This window comes from Lepidothrix coronata, unplaced genomic scaffold, assembly GCF_001604755.1.
Source record: "Lepidothrix coronata isolate B3197 unplaced genomic scaffold, Lepidothrix_coronata-1.0 Scaffold0, whole genome shotgun sequence".
NCBI classification, from domain to species: Eukaryota; Metazoa; Chordata; class Aves; order Passeriformes; family Pipridae; genus Lepidothrix; species Lepidothrix coronata.
The window spans coordinates 9955191-9974492 of record NW_016690180.1 but is presented as its reverse complement, the minus strand read 5'-3'; the positions used below and the strand labels follow the sequence as shown (position 1 = coordinate 9974492).

At 38.6% G+C, this 19302-nt stretch overlaps 1 protein-coding gene across 3 annotated transcripts in view; it reads left to right on the top strand.

Annotated features, from left to right (window-relative positions):
- LIMCH1 (LIM and calponin homology domains 1) overlaps positions 1-18338 on the top strand; it is a 179077-nt gene extending 160739 nt beyond the window's left edge. For all 3 annotated transcript variants that reach the window (XM_017833120.1, XM_017833205.1, XM_017833295.1), the window contains 10 exons: positions 528-611; positions 2228-2320; positions 3283-3387; positions 4711-4847; positions 5642-5766; positions 7590-7713; positions 8996-9073; positions 11614-11722; positions 12601-12703; positions 15258-18338. In XM_017833120.1, the coding sequence (XP_017688609.1) occupies positions 528-611; positions 2228-2320; positions 3283-3387; positions 4711-4847; positions 5642-5766; positions 7590-7713; positions 8996-9073; positions 11614-11722; positions 12601-12703; positions 15258-15283 (984 nt within the window). In that variant the 3' untranslated portion in view covers positions 15284-18338. The remainder of the gene's footprint in view (positions 1-527; positions 612-2227; positions 2321-3282; positions 3388-4710; positions 4848-5641; positions 5767-7589; positions 7714-8995; positions 9074-11613; positions 11723-12600; positions 12704-15257) is intronic.
- Positions 18339-19302: the final 964 nt, after the last annotated feature.

Here is a 19302-nt window from a genome sequence, read left to right as displayed (position 1 = left end):
TTATAAGGATTTTAAATGTATCACAGAATAATAATAGAATCCTTAGTGAAGCTTGAGGTTTTATTTCATTATGGATAAAAATTCAAAGGAAGGCTATAGGCTGTTATACTGGCAGACCTCTAAAATGAGAGAATATTTTTTACAACATGAAATTGCTTTTCATGTTGCACAGAAGATAGAGAAACAAAATAGGTATGTTCTTTAAATTTGAGTACTCGCAAGTGGCTCTGTTCAGTGCTGCTTAGAGCTTTCTTTAAGAAAATTTTCCTTTTTCCCCTCCAGTTGAAGTTTCCTGAGCCTTTCTTTGCAATCCAAATTATTGTTTTTATCATTTGGATACCTGTGGGCAATCCCAAGTATCAGTGAAGCTAAGAATATTGTCTGCTAACTCGGAGAACCATTATCTAGTTCTCAATTTCCCATTGTAACTTCATTGGCAGGGCTAGGTCAGGCGAAGTGCAGCTTTCTCTGGTGTCCTTGAGAAGTGTAGTGTCACAGTCTAATAGATTGGTTTTCCTTCATGTAAGCGTTTCAATTTTTGGTCCTGGGATCCAGAAGAAGAGCGAAAGCGCCAGGAAAGATGGCAACATGAGCAAGAACGCTTGCTTCAGGTAGGGAAGAAACTGTATGTCTTCCACTGTGTCATTCAGCTGTTGAGTTGTCCCTTTGGACCAAAGTTGGACATTTAATGTCATGTTCTCCATGTCCTCTGTGGATTCTTGAGTGAATTCTGTGGCAGATGAGTGATCAAGTGAGCATACACACGTTGTCTGTGGTTTAGGCACTCTCATGTCTCCCTTCCTCACTTCATGGAAAGACCAAAAGGACTCAGTCCTGCATTCCAGTGCAGAGTTAAATCAGATGTGTTAGTCCTCCATTATAGTTAAAGTATGTTAGCATAGACTGCAAGTCACTTAATTACTTGGAGCCTCCTTGTCAAGACTGACAATCTGCTGACTCTGATGCCTAGGCAACCCTTCTTTAAAATTATGGTCTTAATAGATTTTTGTAGACTTCTTCTTTGTTCACAGGTTCTTCTTGGAAAATATCAAGCTAAATCTGGACATGAAAGGACTTGGGTTTGGGGTTTTTTTGTGAGGGAGGGAAGCATCCTCAAGACAACCACTAGTTCTGCCTAGTGGTATGGTAAGGTCTAAAAGTGCTGGGTTTGTGTCCTAGTTGGAAGAAGTGCAGTGGCCCTGAACACTTGAATTTCCCAGTCAGTCGGCAGTGTCTTTTGAAACTATGATTAGGTTTGATCCCAAAGAAATAATATCTTTCTTCCACGAAACAGAAGAGCAAACAACTGTCAAAGGATGGAGAATAATAAAATGGGTTTTTTTAAGAATGACTTGTATGTCTCTACAGCTTTCTTGAGATTATTTTCTTTTAGCTAATATTGTTGTTTCCTCTTAAAATGCTGTAAAATTCTTATAATAATTTTTCTGACATATGAGGGTGTTCTCTCAATAGTAAATGCATCTCTTCTGGATTAGGCAGATGTTGTTTCTAATTTGAACAGAAGTTGGAACTGGTGTAAAATAGAAATGGTCGTCACCATTGTTCTCCATATTCAAACCGGTTCTGGCAAACAATTTTAAACACCTCTTTGAGATAATTTTTCGTGTGAAAATAATTCTCAAGAAATCATTCCATCAAGGAAGAAAGTAAACTACTTAGCTGATTAGAAGCTTACTCTCTTCAAACCTTTACACACTATTCATTTATCTTTTAAACTTGCAGAGGTATTCATTACTCATTAAATTTTATTGGCATCTCTCTTAAATTAGTACCAGTATCTGCAAAACCTGCTTGTTTATATGCTCATTTGCTGAAGTTTTTAATGTAAAATTCATGTTTTGGTGTTTTGGGGTGTGCAATAGCTTTTTGAAACTTAATCCTGTATGATAAACAAGGGATTATTGAAATTGTTGAGCATAGATTTAATTTCTGACTAAAAATTTTAAAAATTCTAACAAACTTCTTCTAATGTATCAAAAGTTCCTTGTAGTTTGAAGAGGTTAAATATAAGTGCTAGAAACAAGTAGAAGAGTGAAAAATAAGCTTTTTTTCGATACCCATGGATGTTTCAAATTTTTACCTTCCTATTTCATCCTATTTCTGATTAAACCAGTCTTGGCAGGTTCATTTTCACTGTGGAGATAATACAGAATTTACTCCTAGTACAGAATTCTCTGAATTTACCTGCATTTGTATTCATGTACAGGAGAAGTATCAGAAGGAGCAGGATAAGCTGAAAGAGGAATGGGAAAAGGCCCAGAGAGAAGTTGAAGAGGAGGAGCGTAGATACTACGAGGAGGTATAAGACTCTGAGGAGGAGGTTGTTTATTGACTTTTTTTTTGCATTTAAATGCACCCACTTACGTAACTAAAAAACAAATCCTATCCCTGGATTAATTAATGCAAGACTTCTCAAGGCTAAATTCTCAGGAGGATGGCATCTCTTAAACAATGCCATAGATGGTGAGAAAAAAATACTTAAACGTTTGGACAGGTATCTCCAGAATGTCTGCGTAGGTGGAGGTGTCTAATTGCTGTGCAAGTGTGTCTGGGGAGGTGCAGGTGTGTCTGGACCCACTCAGACTTCCCTCTCGAGGCAGAGCCTTGTGTGCTTTGGCATATACTTGGTGCCTAGACTTGGTGGAACTTCAGATGAAATTGTTGTCTGCCTTGGGCTTGATCATGTAGATATTTTGTAACTAGCCTTTTTTTAAAATAAAAAAAAAAATCCAGAGGAGATGTTCAAAGCTTGCAGTTGTAGAATATTAACAATACATAAGATAGTGGTTGTTCATGGCTCATTATCGGAACAAATTGGAAAATATTAATGTTTTCAATTTGTCTAGTATGTTACACAAATTGAAGTTTTGTCCTCTTTGCTTGAGAAACATACTTGTGATCTGAAAAAGAAATTTTTTTTCAACTTTCAGAATAAGTTTCTCATGTACCAAGGGTAATTTCATATTTTTATATTAAATTAATAGACTGGTGCTATGTGAAACAGTGGTGCCATTCCAAGTGGAATAATCTTTCCAGTTTTGGAAATTCCATGTCAAAGATGGTAATGGTGAAAAGAAAGGAAGTGCAAAACCTTGAAGCAAATTAAAAGTTGAGGTGTTACCACTATTCTTGGTACCTCAGGTCCTTACCTAGCTGTCTAAATATGGCACACAGCCAAACCTTATGCTTCTACTTCATAAGCTCATAGTGTACATTCTGCATTTTTAACTCTCTCTCTCTCTCCCGATCCTCTTTCCTTAGGAACGCAAGATAATTGAGGATACTGTAGTTCCATTCATTGTTTCTTCAAACTCTGCTGAGCTCCTCTCCTCTTCTTCCTCTACCACTGACGGAAACAAGACAGTGGTGAGTTTCTCATGGAGTAATAAGGCAGTAAAGGTTAAGCCATCTTCAGTGCTAGGTTTAATCCTTTGCCAAAGGCTATCGAAGTCTGGGAGCAGTAAGAGTAAGGAAATTCCCTAGGTCCTTTCTGTAACTGGTGATACCTCAGAGTGCTGTAACTTGTGTATTTGCACAACTGAAGAACCACAGTCCCAAGCAAACTGCTACCATCCGATTTTCAACTAGAGCAGAGAGTGGTACTTTCTCTCTGCAGCTGCTTCTCTTCTTTAACTGGTGCCATGAAAAAACAATTAGCTCTTTCTGTTTCTTTTAACTACCTTCTCAAAGCCAAAAAAATCTTAAGTGGTTTCCCTGAATCCAAAATCTTGAGCGTAAGATAGTGCTTTAAGCATATCTCAGTTGAGACTGAATCCTGCATACCCAGTTTTCCTCCTTTTCTCTCCCATCATCCCTCCTAGAAAGCAGCAAAACAGAGGAATGTTCACTCTCTCTGGGTTTTTTTATTCATGCAGGACAGAATCTTTAATTAAATGCATCTAGCATATAATTAAATAAGTTTTTGCCAGAGATCAGAGAATAACACCTGAGGTGAGATCACAGTAGAGTAAATGTGGGATTCCCAGACATAATTTGCTCCTGCCTGAGGCACCTGTGCCCAGTCATCTTCCTTTTTCCATTCAACTTCAGGATTAGGAGTACTGTATCATTTGGTTTTCCTCTCCCCCTTCCTGCCCCCTCTTATCACTCATCCCTTTGCAAGGGCATAAGCCAGGGCCCATTTTCCATATAGCTGTGTAGAAACAACTTCCTGGGTGGAGTTGCTTGTGCCATAGTCAGGGCACCGCCTGCACCCAGAAGTGAAGGATCTTACGCCATGGCTTACTCACAAGCTCCACCAGTCAGATATGAACCACTCCAGTACCATTTTGGACAACTGGTTGTTGTCCTTTGAGGGTGCCCAGTGCATATGAGCAAATACTTCGCCCCTAGGCATAGACAACAAGCTGAAGTCACTCACAAAGTCCTTGCAAGTCCAGTGGGAGACTGTTTAGACTCTCAAAGTAATTAAAGGATTTCTGCCAAAAATCGGTTGGTCCCTTACTTTTTTTGTGGTCAGTTTGGTCCGATTAGTTGATTGTTTCAGCTAAAGTCTTAATTAAGTCGAAAGTTAGCCTTAACACATTCAACAGTATAAATGTGAGGTGTTCTTTTTGATAATTAGATGTGTCCAAACAAGGTATCTAGGGGCTACCTGTACTTTTCCCATGTGTGTGCTGATGCCAAATTCAAAGGGAACTCCTTGTTCATTCTTCTTCTGTCTTTTAGAACTCAGCTGATTCAAACAGCTGTCCAGAGGAAGGCAAACAAAAAGAAGTTACAAGGCAGAAAAAGCTGCTCTGGGAGCAGGACAGTATGCCATCTCTGAAAAGCAATGAAAATGAGCTCTGGCAAGAAAAGAGGAGGTATGTATCAAGCCTAAGCATTTTATAGCCCTGTGGAGCTTTGTGTGCTGTAGATTCCTGGGATGTCCCATCTGTCCATGATTGATGCTGGAGCATCAGCATCTAGTGGCCTGGTGATAGATGCAATATATGAATATTCCCTTGCCCCGCACGGTTATGCACATGTGGCAATGCAAGGTGCTGGTTGTGCATATCAGAAGGCTGGTTTTGTTGGTGTATGGCTTTGCTGAGAGGCTGTCGCACCAACCAGATCAGACCTTAGACAGCTCAGACATCTCTCTCTGTATGTCACTGCACTGTCTCGTGTACATTGCACAAGCCTTTTGAACGAATAAAGGAGCAGTAGCTGTTTTCACTCAGAATCTGAGTGAAATTGCCCGGCTATCTCAGAAGTGCTGTCCCCAAACTTGCCAGGTGGTGTTCAAAGTCCTGGACTTTGCCCAACTGCTAATTAGCAGGTTTCACAAAGAGGAGAGACATCTGATGATGCTGAGCACTGTATAGAGAACATGGATAAAAGCTTTTTCTCTGTCTAAGAAGGCATTTTTCATAAATCCAAAATGATCTTCAGCACATCTAAGTGGCAGTTTGAGGTAAGCAGGAGGATTGGCCTATTTGGAGACAAACTTGTTAATTCATGAAAGTTATCCTCATTGCTTTGTCACTGCTGATACAATAATAAAACTCTTTTTGCAAAAAATAGACTGATATTCAAAAGTCTGATTTTGCCTTTATATTCTAGGTAAAATTTTTCCTGGCTTTATTTATACAATGTGACTTATTTTTATTGTCAGTGGAAATAAAGTGCTCTCAGGATACCCAGAGACAGGTATCTTGAAAGGAGGAAGTGAACAGGAGCACCACATCCCGATGATGGAGCACAGCTCACCTGCCAGACTGAATCTGCCGTTGACTCAGGGTGAGAATAAGACTCTTAATATGCATATATTCTTTTCCAGGTAGGAATCTAGTGGAAATCTAACTCAAAGAATTTTGGAAGTTGACAGTACACATGTATCTTCAAAATGGGAATGTCTCAGACTCAGAAGCTTTTTTTGTTAGCAAAGATAAATGTGTTAAGGTGAAATTTAAACTCTTCTTGTTTTTATCACAGATGATGGTTTTAGCAGCAGGTAGGGGTCCTGTTTGTATGCCCCCATATTCACAGTAGCAGTTAAAAACAGTTATCTTCCGTCTTTTACATAATCTTACATAAATAGGGCTTATCTTTATACAAAGAGCGTATTTCCAACACTTACTTTGTGTTTTGATATATAATTAGATTCTTTATGTCCAGTAAAAATCACTTCATGTGATATGTAACCTTTTCAAGACAAGCCTAAATTGCCACCTGCTTCAATTTTGTCATTAAAAATGTCTGATGACATTTCAAGTTAATTGATTTTTTTACGCTCCCATAAGTATTGGTGTTTTTAGAATGAAGGAATTTCCCCAAAAAATTGCTGTCAAGAGGGTCACCGTAAAAAAAAGAGTTAAATTCACTAATTTAGCATCATTATCTAATACAAGTGAACAGTGGAAAGTAAATAATTAGGGCTAAAACCAGAAAGTGAATGTAGATTTTGAAATAAAGTTTTAGATTTTTTGTTTTCAATCCAGCGTAAAAATTCATGATTGTAAAAAATGAAGCATCTATGGATGGAAAAGTTTTCAGTGTTATTACTTGCTCCAAATGCAAATTCAGTTTATTAAACTTAGTAGGTTTACTTTCCTTGTCTCAGTTTTATTTTATCCTTAGTGCTTTGATAAGGGTTGCTCAAAAAAAAAAAGCAGAATGTATTACCCAGCAATATATCCCTGTGGATTTGTAGTAGTGATTAAGTAAACTTCACAGGTTTGACAGTTTTTAACTACTTCTGCTAATCAGGGTTTTTCTAGGTTCTTTTCCACGATTTGGTCCCCTGCAAGTATTCTGGCAGTTCCTTTCTTGCCTCTTAAATCATCCCATCTTTACTCTCTCCTTAAGCCCTTAAATAGTCAGGACTGTGGTTTTATTGTCTTGACATCAAAATTAGGTAACAGGCCTTTTATAGGCCCCAGCAAAGTTTTTATTTTCTAAACCAGCTGGTTGGTGCATGGCAGGGTAAGGCTTCTCCCCAGCCTGTGAGCCACAAAATTCATCTTGAAGGATCCAGGTGGTGCACTGTTTCTCAAAGATGGGATGATTGGCTGCCTGGGCATCACACAGATCACTGCATATTACTGGGAGGCTGTTATTGTCACTGAGCCTTGGGCAACCATCTGAAGCAGAGAAGGAAATTAGAAGGGAATTACTGTTTGTCAGTGGTGATTACACTACCGTCCCCTTAACTCTTGTTTTGAGAAATTTGGATCCCCCGGCACCACAGAAGTTTCAGTGTTTCTGGTGCTTCCTTCATTATGACAACAATACTTTATTTTCCCGAGTGTTATTCATGAATGGCTGTTTGACCTTGCCCTTTCCCCCTTCAGAAACTGAGATTCAGCAGCAGGGTAGGTCAAGTGTATGTGAAGGTAATGCAAAGGAACATTGTTCTGTAGAGGACTTCTGATGTAGCAGAGCCTGTCTCTGACTTTGTGGGGGGGTTCTCAAAGCTTGGTTTTAAGTAACAGTACATCTCGTCTTCTTTATGGTGTGTCCACAAGCTATGCTGGTCCATAAATATTGACAAAAGCAATAAAATAACAATAATAAAACCAAATTTGCCTCAAATACTGAGTTTTCCTCACCTCTCCTTGTAGATGTCTCCTGGAATCAGCAGTTGCTGACAAAGCAATCTCCACATCGCACAGAGGACATTCGGCAGAGACCATTCTCAGGCCAGATTGCGGGACAGCAGCCAAGCTCTGCAGGGGAAGCAAGGAGGTGAGAAAGTAAAGGTTATTGGAGAGACTAGAAGTCCTCCTTGCTCTGTTCTCCCTTGTATTCCTGCTCAGCATTCTTTAGGTTAAGTTTCGTTAGTCCTGCAGTGTGAAGACCCATTTGATTCCTGGCTTTCCCACCAAGACTGCTAACATTTATCTACTTTGTTTCTCATTACAGGCACCCCCATAAATAATTTAAAGAGGGAGCACACCCTCTGCTTGCTTCACTCTTCTTTCTCTTTCGCTCTTTAAGCACTCATCTGCATTACTTTCCATGTGCTTACTTTGTTAAATTCCTGAGACAAACATTTATAGCTAGTAAGTGGCTAAATATCAGGGTGGGATTGTCAGGTTAAGTTTGCCTCTTTGAAGTTGATATCCAAGAACTTCATTCCCCAGCTTCCAAATGCACACTGATTGCTACTTGTGAGTCCTTTAGGGATTATAGCTTTTAAAAGAAGATACATAAAGATTAGTATTTTCTTTCTGCTGTAAATTTTGGTGAGATCTTTGCCTTGTGCTTTTGAGTAAGCCTTACTGAATGGTACCACCAGTTCTTTTGGTAAATGAGGGATCTGCTTGCCTAATATTTACAAAAAGCTCAACTATGTATTGAGAAAGGAACATCTGTTTTCATTAGCATATATATGAGCACAGTCTTCTGCAGAACCTGTTACCTCTCAGAAGCTTGTATCCAGTCAAAACAAATGTAGATTGAGATTTGATTACCTATTCCTCAGAACAAACTGCATGTAGTTCAGTTTGAGAAAACTGTTTTTTAATCTGTAAACAGTTTTAAGCAGTGAGAATTTGAATCAATCCTACGATTTCTGATAACAAAAACCATTCATTATTTTTCTCAGCAGACTTGCAGAGTAGAATGCATACAAATTAACCATTATCCAAATAAACCACCTTTCAGTGTTGGTAGCTGCCTTTTTACTCAGTAAAGGGCCAACAGACAGTACAGTGTGGTGTGGCTTGGCTTAACCCTCCTTCACCATGATGGTTGCTATGTTGGGTTGATGGAGTGGACAGGAGTCTCCACATGGCTCGTCACCTTGTGAGTTACCTGACTGACCAGTAGCAAGCAGGCTACCAAAAATTGTGTGCTATTTTTCATTGTATCAAAATGGCAATGGACAAATATTTATAACTTTTTTATCTCAGATAAAATCTTTAGACTGGGAATCCTGATATTCACCAGCTGGAATTTCTCCATACAAAACCTGGTTTTAATTGTTCTTCAGCTGTAGTAATGCATCTTCTCTCCTGTGTTTCAGGGCAGGCTATCATGAGAACTTCCGATCTGGGCCATCATCTCCCTGCTCTCCTGCTGCTCTGAGTCAGTCACCCAACAGGTACTAAAGGTCAATAAGGAATTTTGCAGACCAAACGCATCTTGTAGTCACTGGTGAACTGCTGCAGTGTAAATCACATTAGTATTATCTGGAGACACTATTAATTCTTCCAAATGTTGCAATTCATAACCATCCATGGGATAACCATGTAGCTCCTCTTCTTGCCTGCTTCAGCACTATTGTTATGTTTTCAAATAACACGGTTCAGAAAGCAGCTGTAGGACTCTTGCATGTCAGTGAAATTGAAATGAAACAGTATAAGCCTCAGTCAAAGGAAGCAGTTAAGTGTGAGTTCAGAGCACTTTAGCCAAAGGATGTCTTAATTGTGAATAGTCACATGCTCAGGAGTAAGGTATGTTCTAAACATTTCAACACTTGCTGATTTAAAAAGAAATTCTTCCTTTAACTTCCAAGCTTGAAACACATTTTGCTTTATTCGCTGATTTTATCTGCATTCATGCTAGTCTCCTAGAGATTTAAATCTCTCAAGCAATCTATGCAGCTTTTAGTGAGTTATGTGTACCAACTCTAAATAAATGTTAACTGTAGCCTGATTGAATCACTGATAATTTGGGGTATATTAAAATCAGTTGACTTATTAAATAGGATAAATTAATACAACACAGAACAGAACAAGTTTTTGTTCTATTTAAATTACATTTTTCTTCACATTTCATAGCAAAGTCCCCCTTCTGATGTCACTTTCATTGACATGAAACTATTGAAATTTTTTTCTGTGAACAATTATGTTTTTCTAATTTTAGCTGCAGTTTTGGTGAAATAGCAGATAATTTCCTGTTATAGGTAGCTAGTTGTGATAGCTATTTCATATTATTTAGCAGCTATATTCTGATCTGAGACTCTTTTTCAAGATCTTTTCCTGAAATAAATCTTAGTTTTGAAAACAATGGATAGAACGTAACTAGTTATTCCACTAAAACATTAGAAGACTCTTAAAAATTTCCCAAAGTGCTGTATGCTTTGATCCAACACTTTAACTTGTTATTATGACTCTGATAGTGGAGAAGTGAAAACAGAGGTGGACTTAAGAATGACATAGAAGCAGAATGCTTAAGGTTGTAGGAGGGGAGTAAAAAAACCAGAAAAGTTATTCTAAAAGGAATAATGATAAAGACAATGATGTGTCTGTGCTGTCTGTGTACATGGTGGACTCAGGAGTGACAGGGATTAAATGGAAGCAAGGACAATTCTCTAATTATGATGAGTCTTTCTGCTGCTTCTATTTCTCTTTCTCTCTCTTTTTTTTATTTTGTAAAATGGCTTTTTTGTCATGCTGCAGTCCAGATCTGTGTCTGTTAATGGCTTATTATGTTGCTGCATCAAAGCCTTAAAGCAAGACATTGTAAACTTGCTTATCTGTGTACAATTTCATCAAACCATCTTTTCAAAACTCATGAGGTATCGCAAAGTTTCTCTCCTGGTTTCAACTCTGGATGACTAAAGCATGGATTACACATAATGACAAGGGATCCCTTTTGGTCTCAGGTTCATCTCACAAGACCAATCATCAGTTCTGGCAGGGTGACAGGCAGGTGAGAAGAGAAGAGCGTGAAACACATAGAAGTGTGCACCTGCACTGCTATTAAAACCATTATGAAAAAGGCTACCAGTTGTTTGTGGGGCTCTGAACTTTCACCCAACTGTCACCCAACAGCAGATTGACTGGAAAGGTCTAGATGGGACTGCTGAAGGAACAAGTTGAAGTAATTTTTGTATTGTAAATGGAGATCTAATTTCAGCTTTTCTCTAGCTAGTTGTAATACTAACTGACATGTAGCTGCAGCAGCACAGACTGAAAATAGTTAGCCAGTGTCTGGTCTGTGCTACTGCAGTTACACTGCACTGCTGACTTCGCCAGCTTGTTTAGGTACAAGAGCAGCATCCCTATTTTCTGACTTGCAGGGAGCAAGTCCATTTACAAACAAATTGGTGGATTTCCAGGCTAAGAGTCTGACTTGGGTAATTTGTGTGAACATCTGCTTTGATTCCTGTGGCACTGACTAAGTCTAGGTACTCTTTACTATAAGAGTGGTGAGGCACTGGAACAGGTTGCCCATTAAGGTTGTGGGCTTCCTGTTGCTAGGGGTGTAGACCTAGTTGCATGAGGCTCTGAGTAACCTGGTCTAGTGGAAGGTTTCCTGCCAATGGCAGGGGAGGTTAGAACTAAATGATCTTTAAGGTCCCTTCCAACCCTCACCATTCTGTGAGTCTATGAGTCCACAAGTATGGTTCCCCGCCACACGGGCCTCTGTTAAGAGGCTGCATGTTCCTTGATCTAGCACAACAGACTGGCAGGGAAATGTGTCTAAGCTGCTGTGCATTCAAGCATTTTAAATCCTTTGCTTGCTTGTCTGCAAGGCAGACTCAGTAACATGGCTGAAGGCTCAGAATGTATTCACATGAACCCCCTGCCCCAGTGCTTCTTCTTCCCGTCCTGTCCCTCTCCATAAACCTGTCTAAACATTTGGCTCCATTTTAGCATCAGTTGCTGTTTTCTTAAAGCCATGTTTGTCTCCTAGGTCTGTCAGTGGAAAGAAGCTTTGTTCTACCTGTGGGCTCCCTCTTGGAAAAGGAGCTGCCATGATTATTGAAACACTCGGTCTTTATTTCCATATTCAGTGCTTCAGGGTATGTCTCTTGCTTTATTAAGAAAAATCTCAAGTCATGCACAGTGCAAGTAGAAAGTATATTGAGGGCTGTAGATGTGAAATTAAAAATGAGAGGACCAGCAGATTTACATATTTCTTATGTAGGTCTGTTTGTGTTTGTTTGTAAAGAAGTGGAAATAACACAACTAATATGTTATTTTGTGGTCAGATGTTAATTGGACTAAAACCTCTGATCAAGCAAGCAAACTTAGCTTCCACGCTTACAGAGGGAAGCATCATATAATTTCCCTATTGTAATTTGTTGTTGTTGTTGGGTTTTTTCCTTCCAAAACCAAGGTCAGTCCCAAAGCCATCTTTGATCTGACCCATGGTTGGAAAGCTTTGACTGGAATGAATGATGTATTCGGGCTTTCACTGGACTTCTCAACAGAAATACTTCTTGATTGTTCTTGAGTGTTTCAGTTTGGAAATAACTCAAAGTGTTCTCTAGAGAACTCAGAAAGTCCATTTCCATTATCTCTGGCCCAAGTGGTACTAGACATTTGTGAAACCTTTTTTGGTTTTAGACATTTACCCAAACTAAACCTCTGGTGTCTCTAAGCTTTATCCATTACAACTGGGCTGACTCCAAAATGCAACCTTAAAATCAGATGTCCCTTAGAATCACTAGACTTCACTTCTATATAAGTGGAGGCTGCTGAAATCAAGTCGTAAACACTTTTGACTGTAAAAAACCCCTCTCACTGATTTGCAGTGTACCCCAGGAGTATGGGCTGGGTTCTGGGAGGGTGTTTTTTCCCACTTTTCCAAGAACTACTGAAACAAAAGTAAAAAGTTGGGAAGAGTTATGACATTAGGTCATGGTCTCTCTTACTTTCTTTGTTCTTCAACTGACAGTGTGGCATTTGCAAGGGACAGCTGGGAGACGCAGCGAGTGGGACAGATGTCAGGATTAGAAATGGTCTTCTTAACTGCAATGATTGTTATATCCGATCCAGAAGTAAGTACCAAATCCTGTCCGAAGGACAGGGAACTGTAAAACTACTGTTGCCATGATTTTAACTGGTGGATTTGTCTCCTCCTGGCTTTGACACTCAGACATAACTTTGCCATGGGAATAGAAAGCTTCCCATACCATTTTAATTGTTTTCTCTTATCAGAAAAGGTTTCCATGCCCATTAAATTTTGCCCAGAGGATCTCTGCTCAGCAGTATTAGACTTAAAGGCTGTTTCTGTGCATAAATATAAACTCCTACACTATGTGCATGCATTGCATGACCTGGAGGCTTGGATCTCTCACATCATTTGAGAAAATATAGATAATTTTACTAGATGTAGGACCCTTGGCTGTGTTTGGAGAAGTTCCTGTTTTTTATGTCTTCAGGCCTCCCTTTTGCAGACAAAATGGTCATGTAAAATATTAAGAACATTCTGTAACTCATAGTAAATCCTTGTAGTGGCATCCCCAGACATGTTCTAAATAGTGTTGAATGCCATAGATTTTGAAGAATGAGACAGACAATTGCTTGTCAGAAAAAGACTTGATGCATTTTTCTGCCTCAGAGCAGCTCATCTGAATGTCCTTCTGAGTCCTGGATTTCTGTGACTGATACCAAATTACTAGAGCATTTCAGCTTCACACTGATGTCACAGTGATATAAGATGGGCAGTGCTCATGCTGGCTTCCACTTTGTGGAAAACAGTAAGATGCAAGAAAAAACAACAGGAGTAATTGTTGTCTTCCTGTTAAATACTATTGAGTATATTCACTGCCTTCAGTTCCAACTGATAAGTGAAAATATAGAGGTCTTTTCGCTTAATATTTCCCTTCACCTCTCTCAAAAGCAGTGGCTGTAAAAATCCAGGAGTAGGAAAGGTACCTCCGTACGCTGTGCAGAATAAGAATGGGTACGTTTTCTCTAATGCTTCAGGAAAGAGATATTTCCCCATCAGCAGAGCTAGAGGGTGCTATTGTATAACCATTTGTTTGGTGATATTTTATTTTTTTTTAAATTCTGCTAAGAAATTTAGCAAGTTTTTATTAGTTATTTAACCTGACATATTTAGAAATAGCTTTTCTCCTTCAGGCTTGATACTGTAAACCTTCCTCATGTGGATGAGATCCTGACTGTAAAATGCAGGTTTGCACCTCCATCTTTACACAAAAAAGAGGTGAAGGTGGTAAAAGTCATAATTTCCTTTTCTTCTTAATCCTTTTTGCTTAAAAAAAAAAAAATGAGGTCCCTTAAGGATAGATGAAGGCTCAAATAAATTATTTATCATCTTATATTCTGTAGAAATCACCGTCTCCATCATCATTTGTACAGCAGTGTTGCTAGAAAATGCATTACGGAGCTGTGTACAGTGTTTCATGCAGTAATGTTTTGCATTTTATGTACCTAGCAGAATGGTAAGCAGGTCCATGACAGAGGGAATAGGTTTTGAGGAAATGTATAGTTCCTGAAGAATAATAATGGCAAGGGGTCCGTCTTTTTTACTACAAATTGCCTCTTCCTTATGTGTTCACTCCTCATGCAAAAATCTCAAAATTTAATTGGTTGAATTTAAGTTACATTGACTGTTGTTGACAATTCAAAGGGATTCTGTGTGATTTTGATAGAACTGCATATATGACTAGTTTCTAATTTTTAACTAAAATTTGATGGACTGCACACCTGAAACGCAGAACAAATTGGTGCAATGCCAGTGTTTTGCCTTTGAGTTCTGTGAAGAGTGATGCAAAATGTAAAATCAGTTGGTTGATTGCATGGCTTGTACCTTCATGCCCACATGGCTGCGTCTGAAAACCTGTGCAGCAATGTGCACAACTGACAGTCTGATTAATCCGTATTGGTTTGAGATGCTTATGGACTCAGTGAAATATTTTGGCTGCCAGAAACTTATTTGAAAATATGGATTATTCTTTTCAAAATAAATCATCAGAAATCTTGAGAAATATATTAAAGATTATGTAGTGGTCCAGGGTTCAAAATATTTCTCTTTTTCAGATAAAAGTGGGTGGGGTTTTACTGGTACGTTGTTTCTGTACAACAGAACCTCACAAGGAAGGAAACTCAGTATTCAGTGTCAAATACCGGGAATAGTTACGAGTTTGTGAGTGTCAAAGTCAAATGCAAAAAGTAAATTCGTGAGATTCCCTATATGGCCAATTAACACAAGGGGTCTATATTACCATGTGACACAAACTAGGCATAGCTGAAGATGACTCATCAGCCCTTTGCTTGACTATTTTGCCACTGCAGAGCCTGAAATGAAACAAATAAACCCACAAGTACTTTGGGAGTAAAATAAAATAAAAGTTTCTGCAGAATGCATTCATCACATGGCAAGGAAAATATATTTCCATTGGAGTTATGCTGAATCCTTCTTTGTAGTTAGTGCCCCAACTCTGCAGGAGGAAGAAAAAGAAGGGCACAAATAATACATAATTCCAGGTGCAATTTTTTGAATTGTAGAGATCATGTGAGGAAAAATCTATGTTTGTTTGTTAAAATTTGTCAACAAATGACTTGTTTTGGTTTTGTTTTACCCAGCTGCTGGACAGCCAACTACATTGTGACATGACTTTCAGTCCTAATAACTTTCAAGAAGGAACTCTCTTCTCGTATGTATCGGCTGCCTCCAGACAATCACTTATAAAAGCTTGAATCCATGGACATGATGGCTCTCATCTCGTTTTTAAAAACTCACAAAAAAGCTGCACCTGCTCCTTTGAAATGCAATATGTTGGTTTTTGCTTTCTTAAGAAATTTGCAAATTATGTATGACCATGTTTGGGAAGGCAATACCTAAGTAGTACAAAAAAAAAAATCTCACCTTTCAGGTATGCTCATGATTTCCAGTCTGTTACCTTGTCCTTTTGAAAGTAATAAGAAAATAAACATGCAATAAAGCTGTTTTGTTTTAATATTTCTAGGAATTAAAAAGTTTAAGTTTACAGAACCTTTATAGAATATGCCAATTCAAACTGAGAAGTAATTTTAAGATAGTATCTAATCAGTGCATTTGAAAAACAACTAAACATCACAGCACGACCTCTCTGTTATAACTGAAGCTATAACTTTTTTTATACAGAGACTAGTTTGATAATACACCCTGTAATTCTGAAGCATTTTGTGTTTATATTACCTTCAGTGGAGGGTAGGAGTTATACAAATAAATTATTGCACCTTTAGCGATAGGATTTTTTGTTTGTGTACCTCAAGTAATGTTCATGACTATAGCTTAATATTCGCTCAAATAAAGATTCCTTCATTAAACCTAAAGACTGCATACCATTAACGATGGCAAGATTCCCATCAGGAGCAATCCTTCTTACTAAGTTCAGCAGCCTGTGTTGTTGCTAAACTCAATGAAAGATGATGTGGGGGAGACCCAGCTAAGTTGTGAGTCTCCGAGCTGCAGTTTGATACTATGGTGAAGCTTTTCTCTTTGGCATGTAAATTGCTAATCAAGGGTTCACCTTGGTTTGAGGTCTGCTCATTCACTTGCAAATATTGCACTTGGTTGAAATCTCGTGCAGAGAAACACATGTGGTTTGGGTTCTCCCCAGAGCAGAGAATTAGACAGCCTTGAGCCATCCACCCAAAATAAGTCAGCAAAAGCCAAGAGTGTGGAAAGCAGGCAGGGAGGAGGCTGACAGCAACAGGCAGAAAAACTACCTTGCCTGTATTTGAGACAGTTTTCCTTTGTGCTCTTTGATTAGGCATGTGCTCCTTACTAAAGTGATCCAGCAGCTCATTGAAACAGCAGTTCAGCAGTTATCTACAATAAAATAAAAAAGTTAGGGAACATATTTCATCTGTGAAATATCCTAGCACTTTTTGGTAAACAGTTACTGGAAATATCCCATTTTAGCTCTTCATTATACATCTTAAAATGGAGGGAAAAAATTTACTTGTTCTGCCTTAAAACTGTGATAAATCTAAATGGAGGTTTCTTTTATCTATGTGCATATCTGTTGTCCTTTGATGTGTTGGTAAATGGAAATTAAGTAGTTATTAGGGAAGCAATAATTTTGAGGTTTTCTCTAGGTAGCAATTATTTATTCAAATGCTAGACAGTTGCTTGCATATGAGTTACATAACCATGCAAAACTGCGTGTCATTGAATACCCACATGCGATGTTATTGTTGGAGGACATTGTGACTATCTGCTGGAAAGTTACATGTTACTTCCTTACTATTGTGCCTTAGAAAATGCGAAGCTGTTGCACACAGTCAGCGATGACTTAGGGATGCAATAAATCCAACAAGCTGAAGTCCTTTATGGAATTCACCCGGGGAATATTTTTAAGTAAAAATAGAATAAGTCAGACAAATGTTTTGGAACTAAAAGTGATATCCAATATTTTGATCAACAACCTGCATGACTTACTGTTAAAGGATTTTAATAATGAAGATGCTTACTTTTTGCATGTGGTCATTGTAACATTTTCCCGCAAAGAATGTGTAACATGAAAATTCGAGAAACAGATTTTGTAACTGACTTGGTACGTCTCTATAACTCCATGCGCTGCATTAAGGATATGTGAATATATGATGTCTGAACCTAATTTTTAAACAAGAACATGCATGCTTGTGTGTCTGTTTGGTATGAGTCACTACCGCTGCTTCACCCATGTGATAGAGTTAGATGTGCAAATCGGTCCCCAAGTGTATAAAAAGGGCCTGTTGTCACAGAGGTTAGATCTGCTTCTCATTCACATAGGGGTAAAGTGCCCAAAAGGCTTAGAACCATGGTTGGCATAAAGTGCATGGGCAAGGGGTGGGGTGGGGGTTTGTGTCACACTGCAGACACACCAGTGGGTCTCTGGAGTTGCTTAGAAATTGATCCCAGTGTCTATCAATTAGTTTTGTATATGCATGTTTTAGCGAAGTTGATTGTATGTAAAGCAAAATGAAGCAGCGTTCGATGACGAAGATTTTTCCCAATAATGAACATCTGTTCACCAGCACAGAATAATTTCAACAGTTTTCTAAATTGTGCTTGCCAACAGCTTATGTTTAATTTTATATTCCCTTCCGAATCTTCAGAATACATGGTAAATTCATTCAGGCTAAGATTTTTTTTCCTTTTTTTTCCAGTTTAAACACATAAATGTGATACATTGCTAATCAGGAACTGTGAGCACAGAAAAGAATAACACTTTCCTACATTTGAATCACAATGTAAATGTATTTGTTGCATAAATGATTTATTATTAATAAGCAAATACAATATATGTAATGGGTTTTAGATCTTTTGGAATTTATTTAGCCTCTTACTATTTCAGAAAACCTGAACAGGTGTCATACCCCATCTGTATTTTACAAGCCCATTTTCCATGGTGTATTTTTTCCTTACTCTTGCTATGTAGTATTATTGATGCAGTACGTCTGTAGTTCTCAATGAATGTCCTAAAGGTTGGTGAACCAGAAGGGGACCATCCTTATCTGCATGTCCTTTCAGGGACAAGGATTGCTGTCCTAGCTGAGGTTAATGTTGAATACCAATTATGCTAATCTTTATTTTATTTATTCTAAAATGCCTCTGGAAATTAGGAAATCTTGTCTAAAATGCAACAGCTTTTATAGTGAATGTATGTTTATAAATAAAATGTTGATTACCTTTGATGGAATTGATTTTACTTACTGTAACTAACTTCTATTGCATGAAATGTGTCTGTGAATTTGAATTGCAGAGTTGAGGCTTCTGCGTGGTTGGGGTAGGCTGAGCCAAGCTATGTTCGCCCGGACTTAGTATATGAGATGAGACAATAAAAAAAGACATGGTTGAAATGAGAAAATACACTGTGGGTTGCCACTGTAAGCTGTAGTCCAGTATTCACAAGAGCACATGTGCCTATCATGACAAAAGGTGAGCAGAGAAGGCTTTCTGTGAGTCAAACCCAAAGTTCTCAGAAGAACTTTGATCAGTGTTGGACTGTAGTTCAGACTTTCCCTCAACAAAGCATTTTATATATGGCAATGCTAAATATATGAGTGGTTTATTCCATTTCCACATAGCAAAGATCCTTGAGTTTGTGCTTAGTTTTGCATGTGCTGAGGTGTCTCACTAATTCTTGAACATCAACAAGTGTGTGACTTGTTCTGTCAGAAGCAGAAAGTTCATACAAAACTTTAAACTAATAACTGCCTCTTCTTCTTCCTTTTAATTGGGTCTTAAGTGGATGATGGGTTTGGGTTTGTGCCAGGAGTGCATCTTGGCGTTTAGATGAGTCATGGGGAAGTACTGACAATTTAATTTGTTTTATTAATTAATTTTTAATCTGATGTCTTAGTAGCGATGGTAGTGGTCGTACATTATTTCTGTATGTCCATCTCTGGACAGAAGGCCAGCATTCTCTGTGGCGGCAAAGGCATGCTGGGATTCTCAGCAGTGCCATTGGTGCCCTGTCTGCGGGAACAGCTCACTGCCACTGGAGGTTGCTCTGAGGCTGGATTTGGAGGCAGTCAGGCAGCTGTTTCTGCTCCAGCAGCTCTGCACCAAGGTTCCTGGGCACCCAGACAAGCGCTGCTTGTGACCCTTAAAAGCCAAGAAAAATGGTGGAAATCCTGTTTTGATTTTTTGTAATAT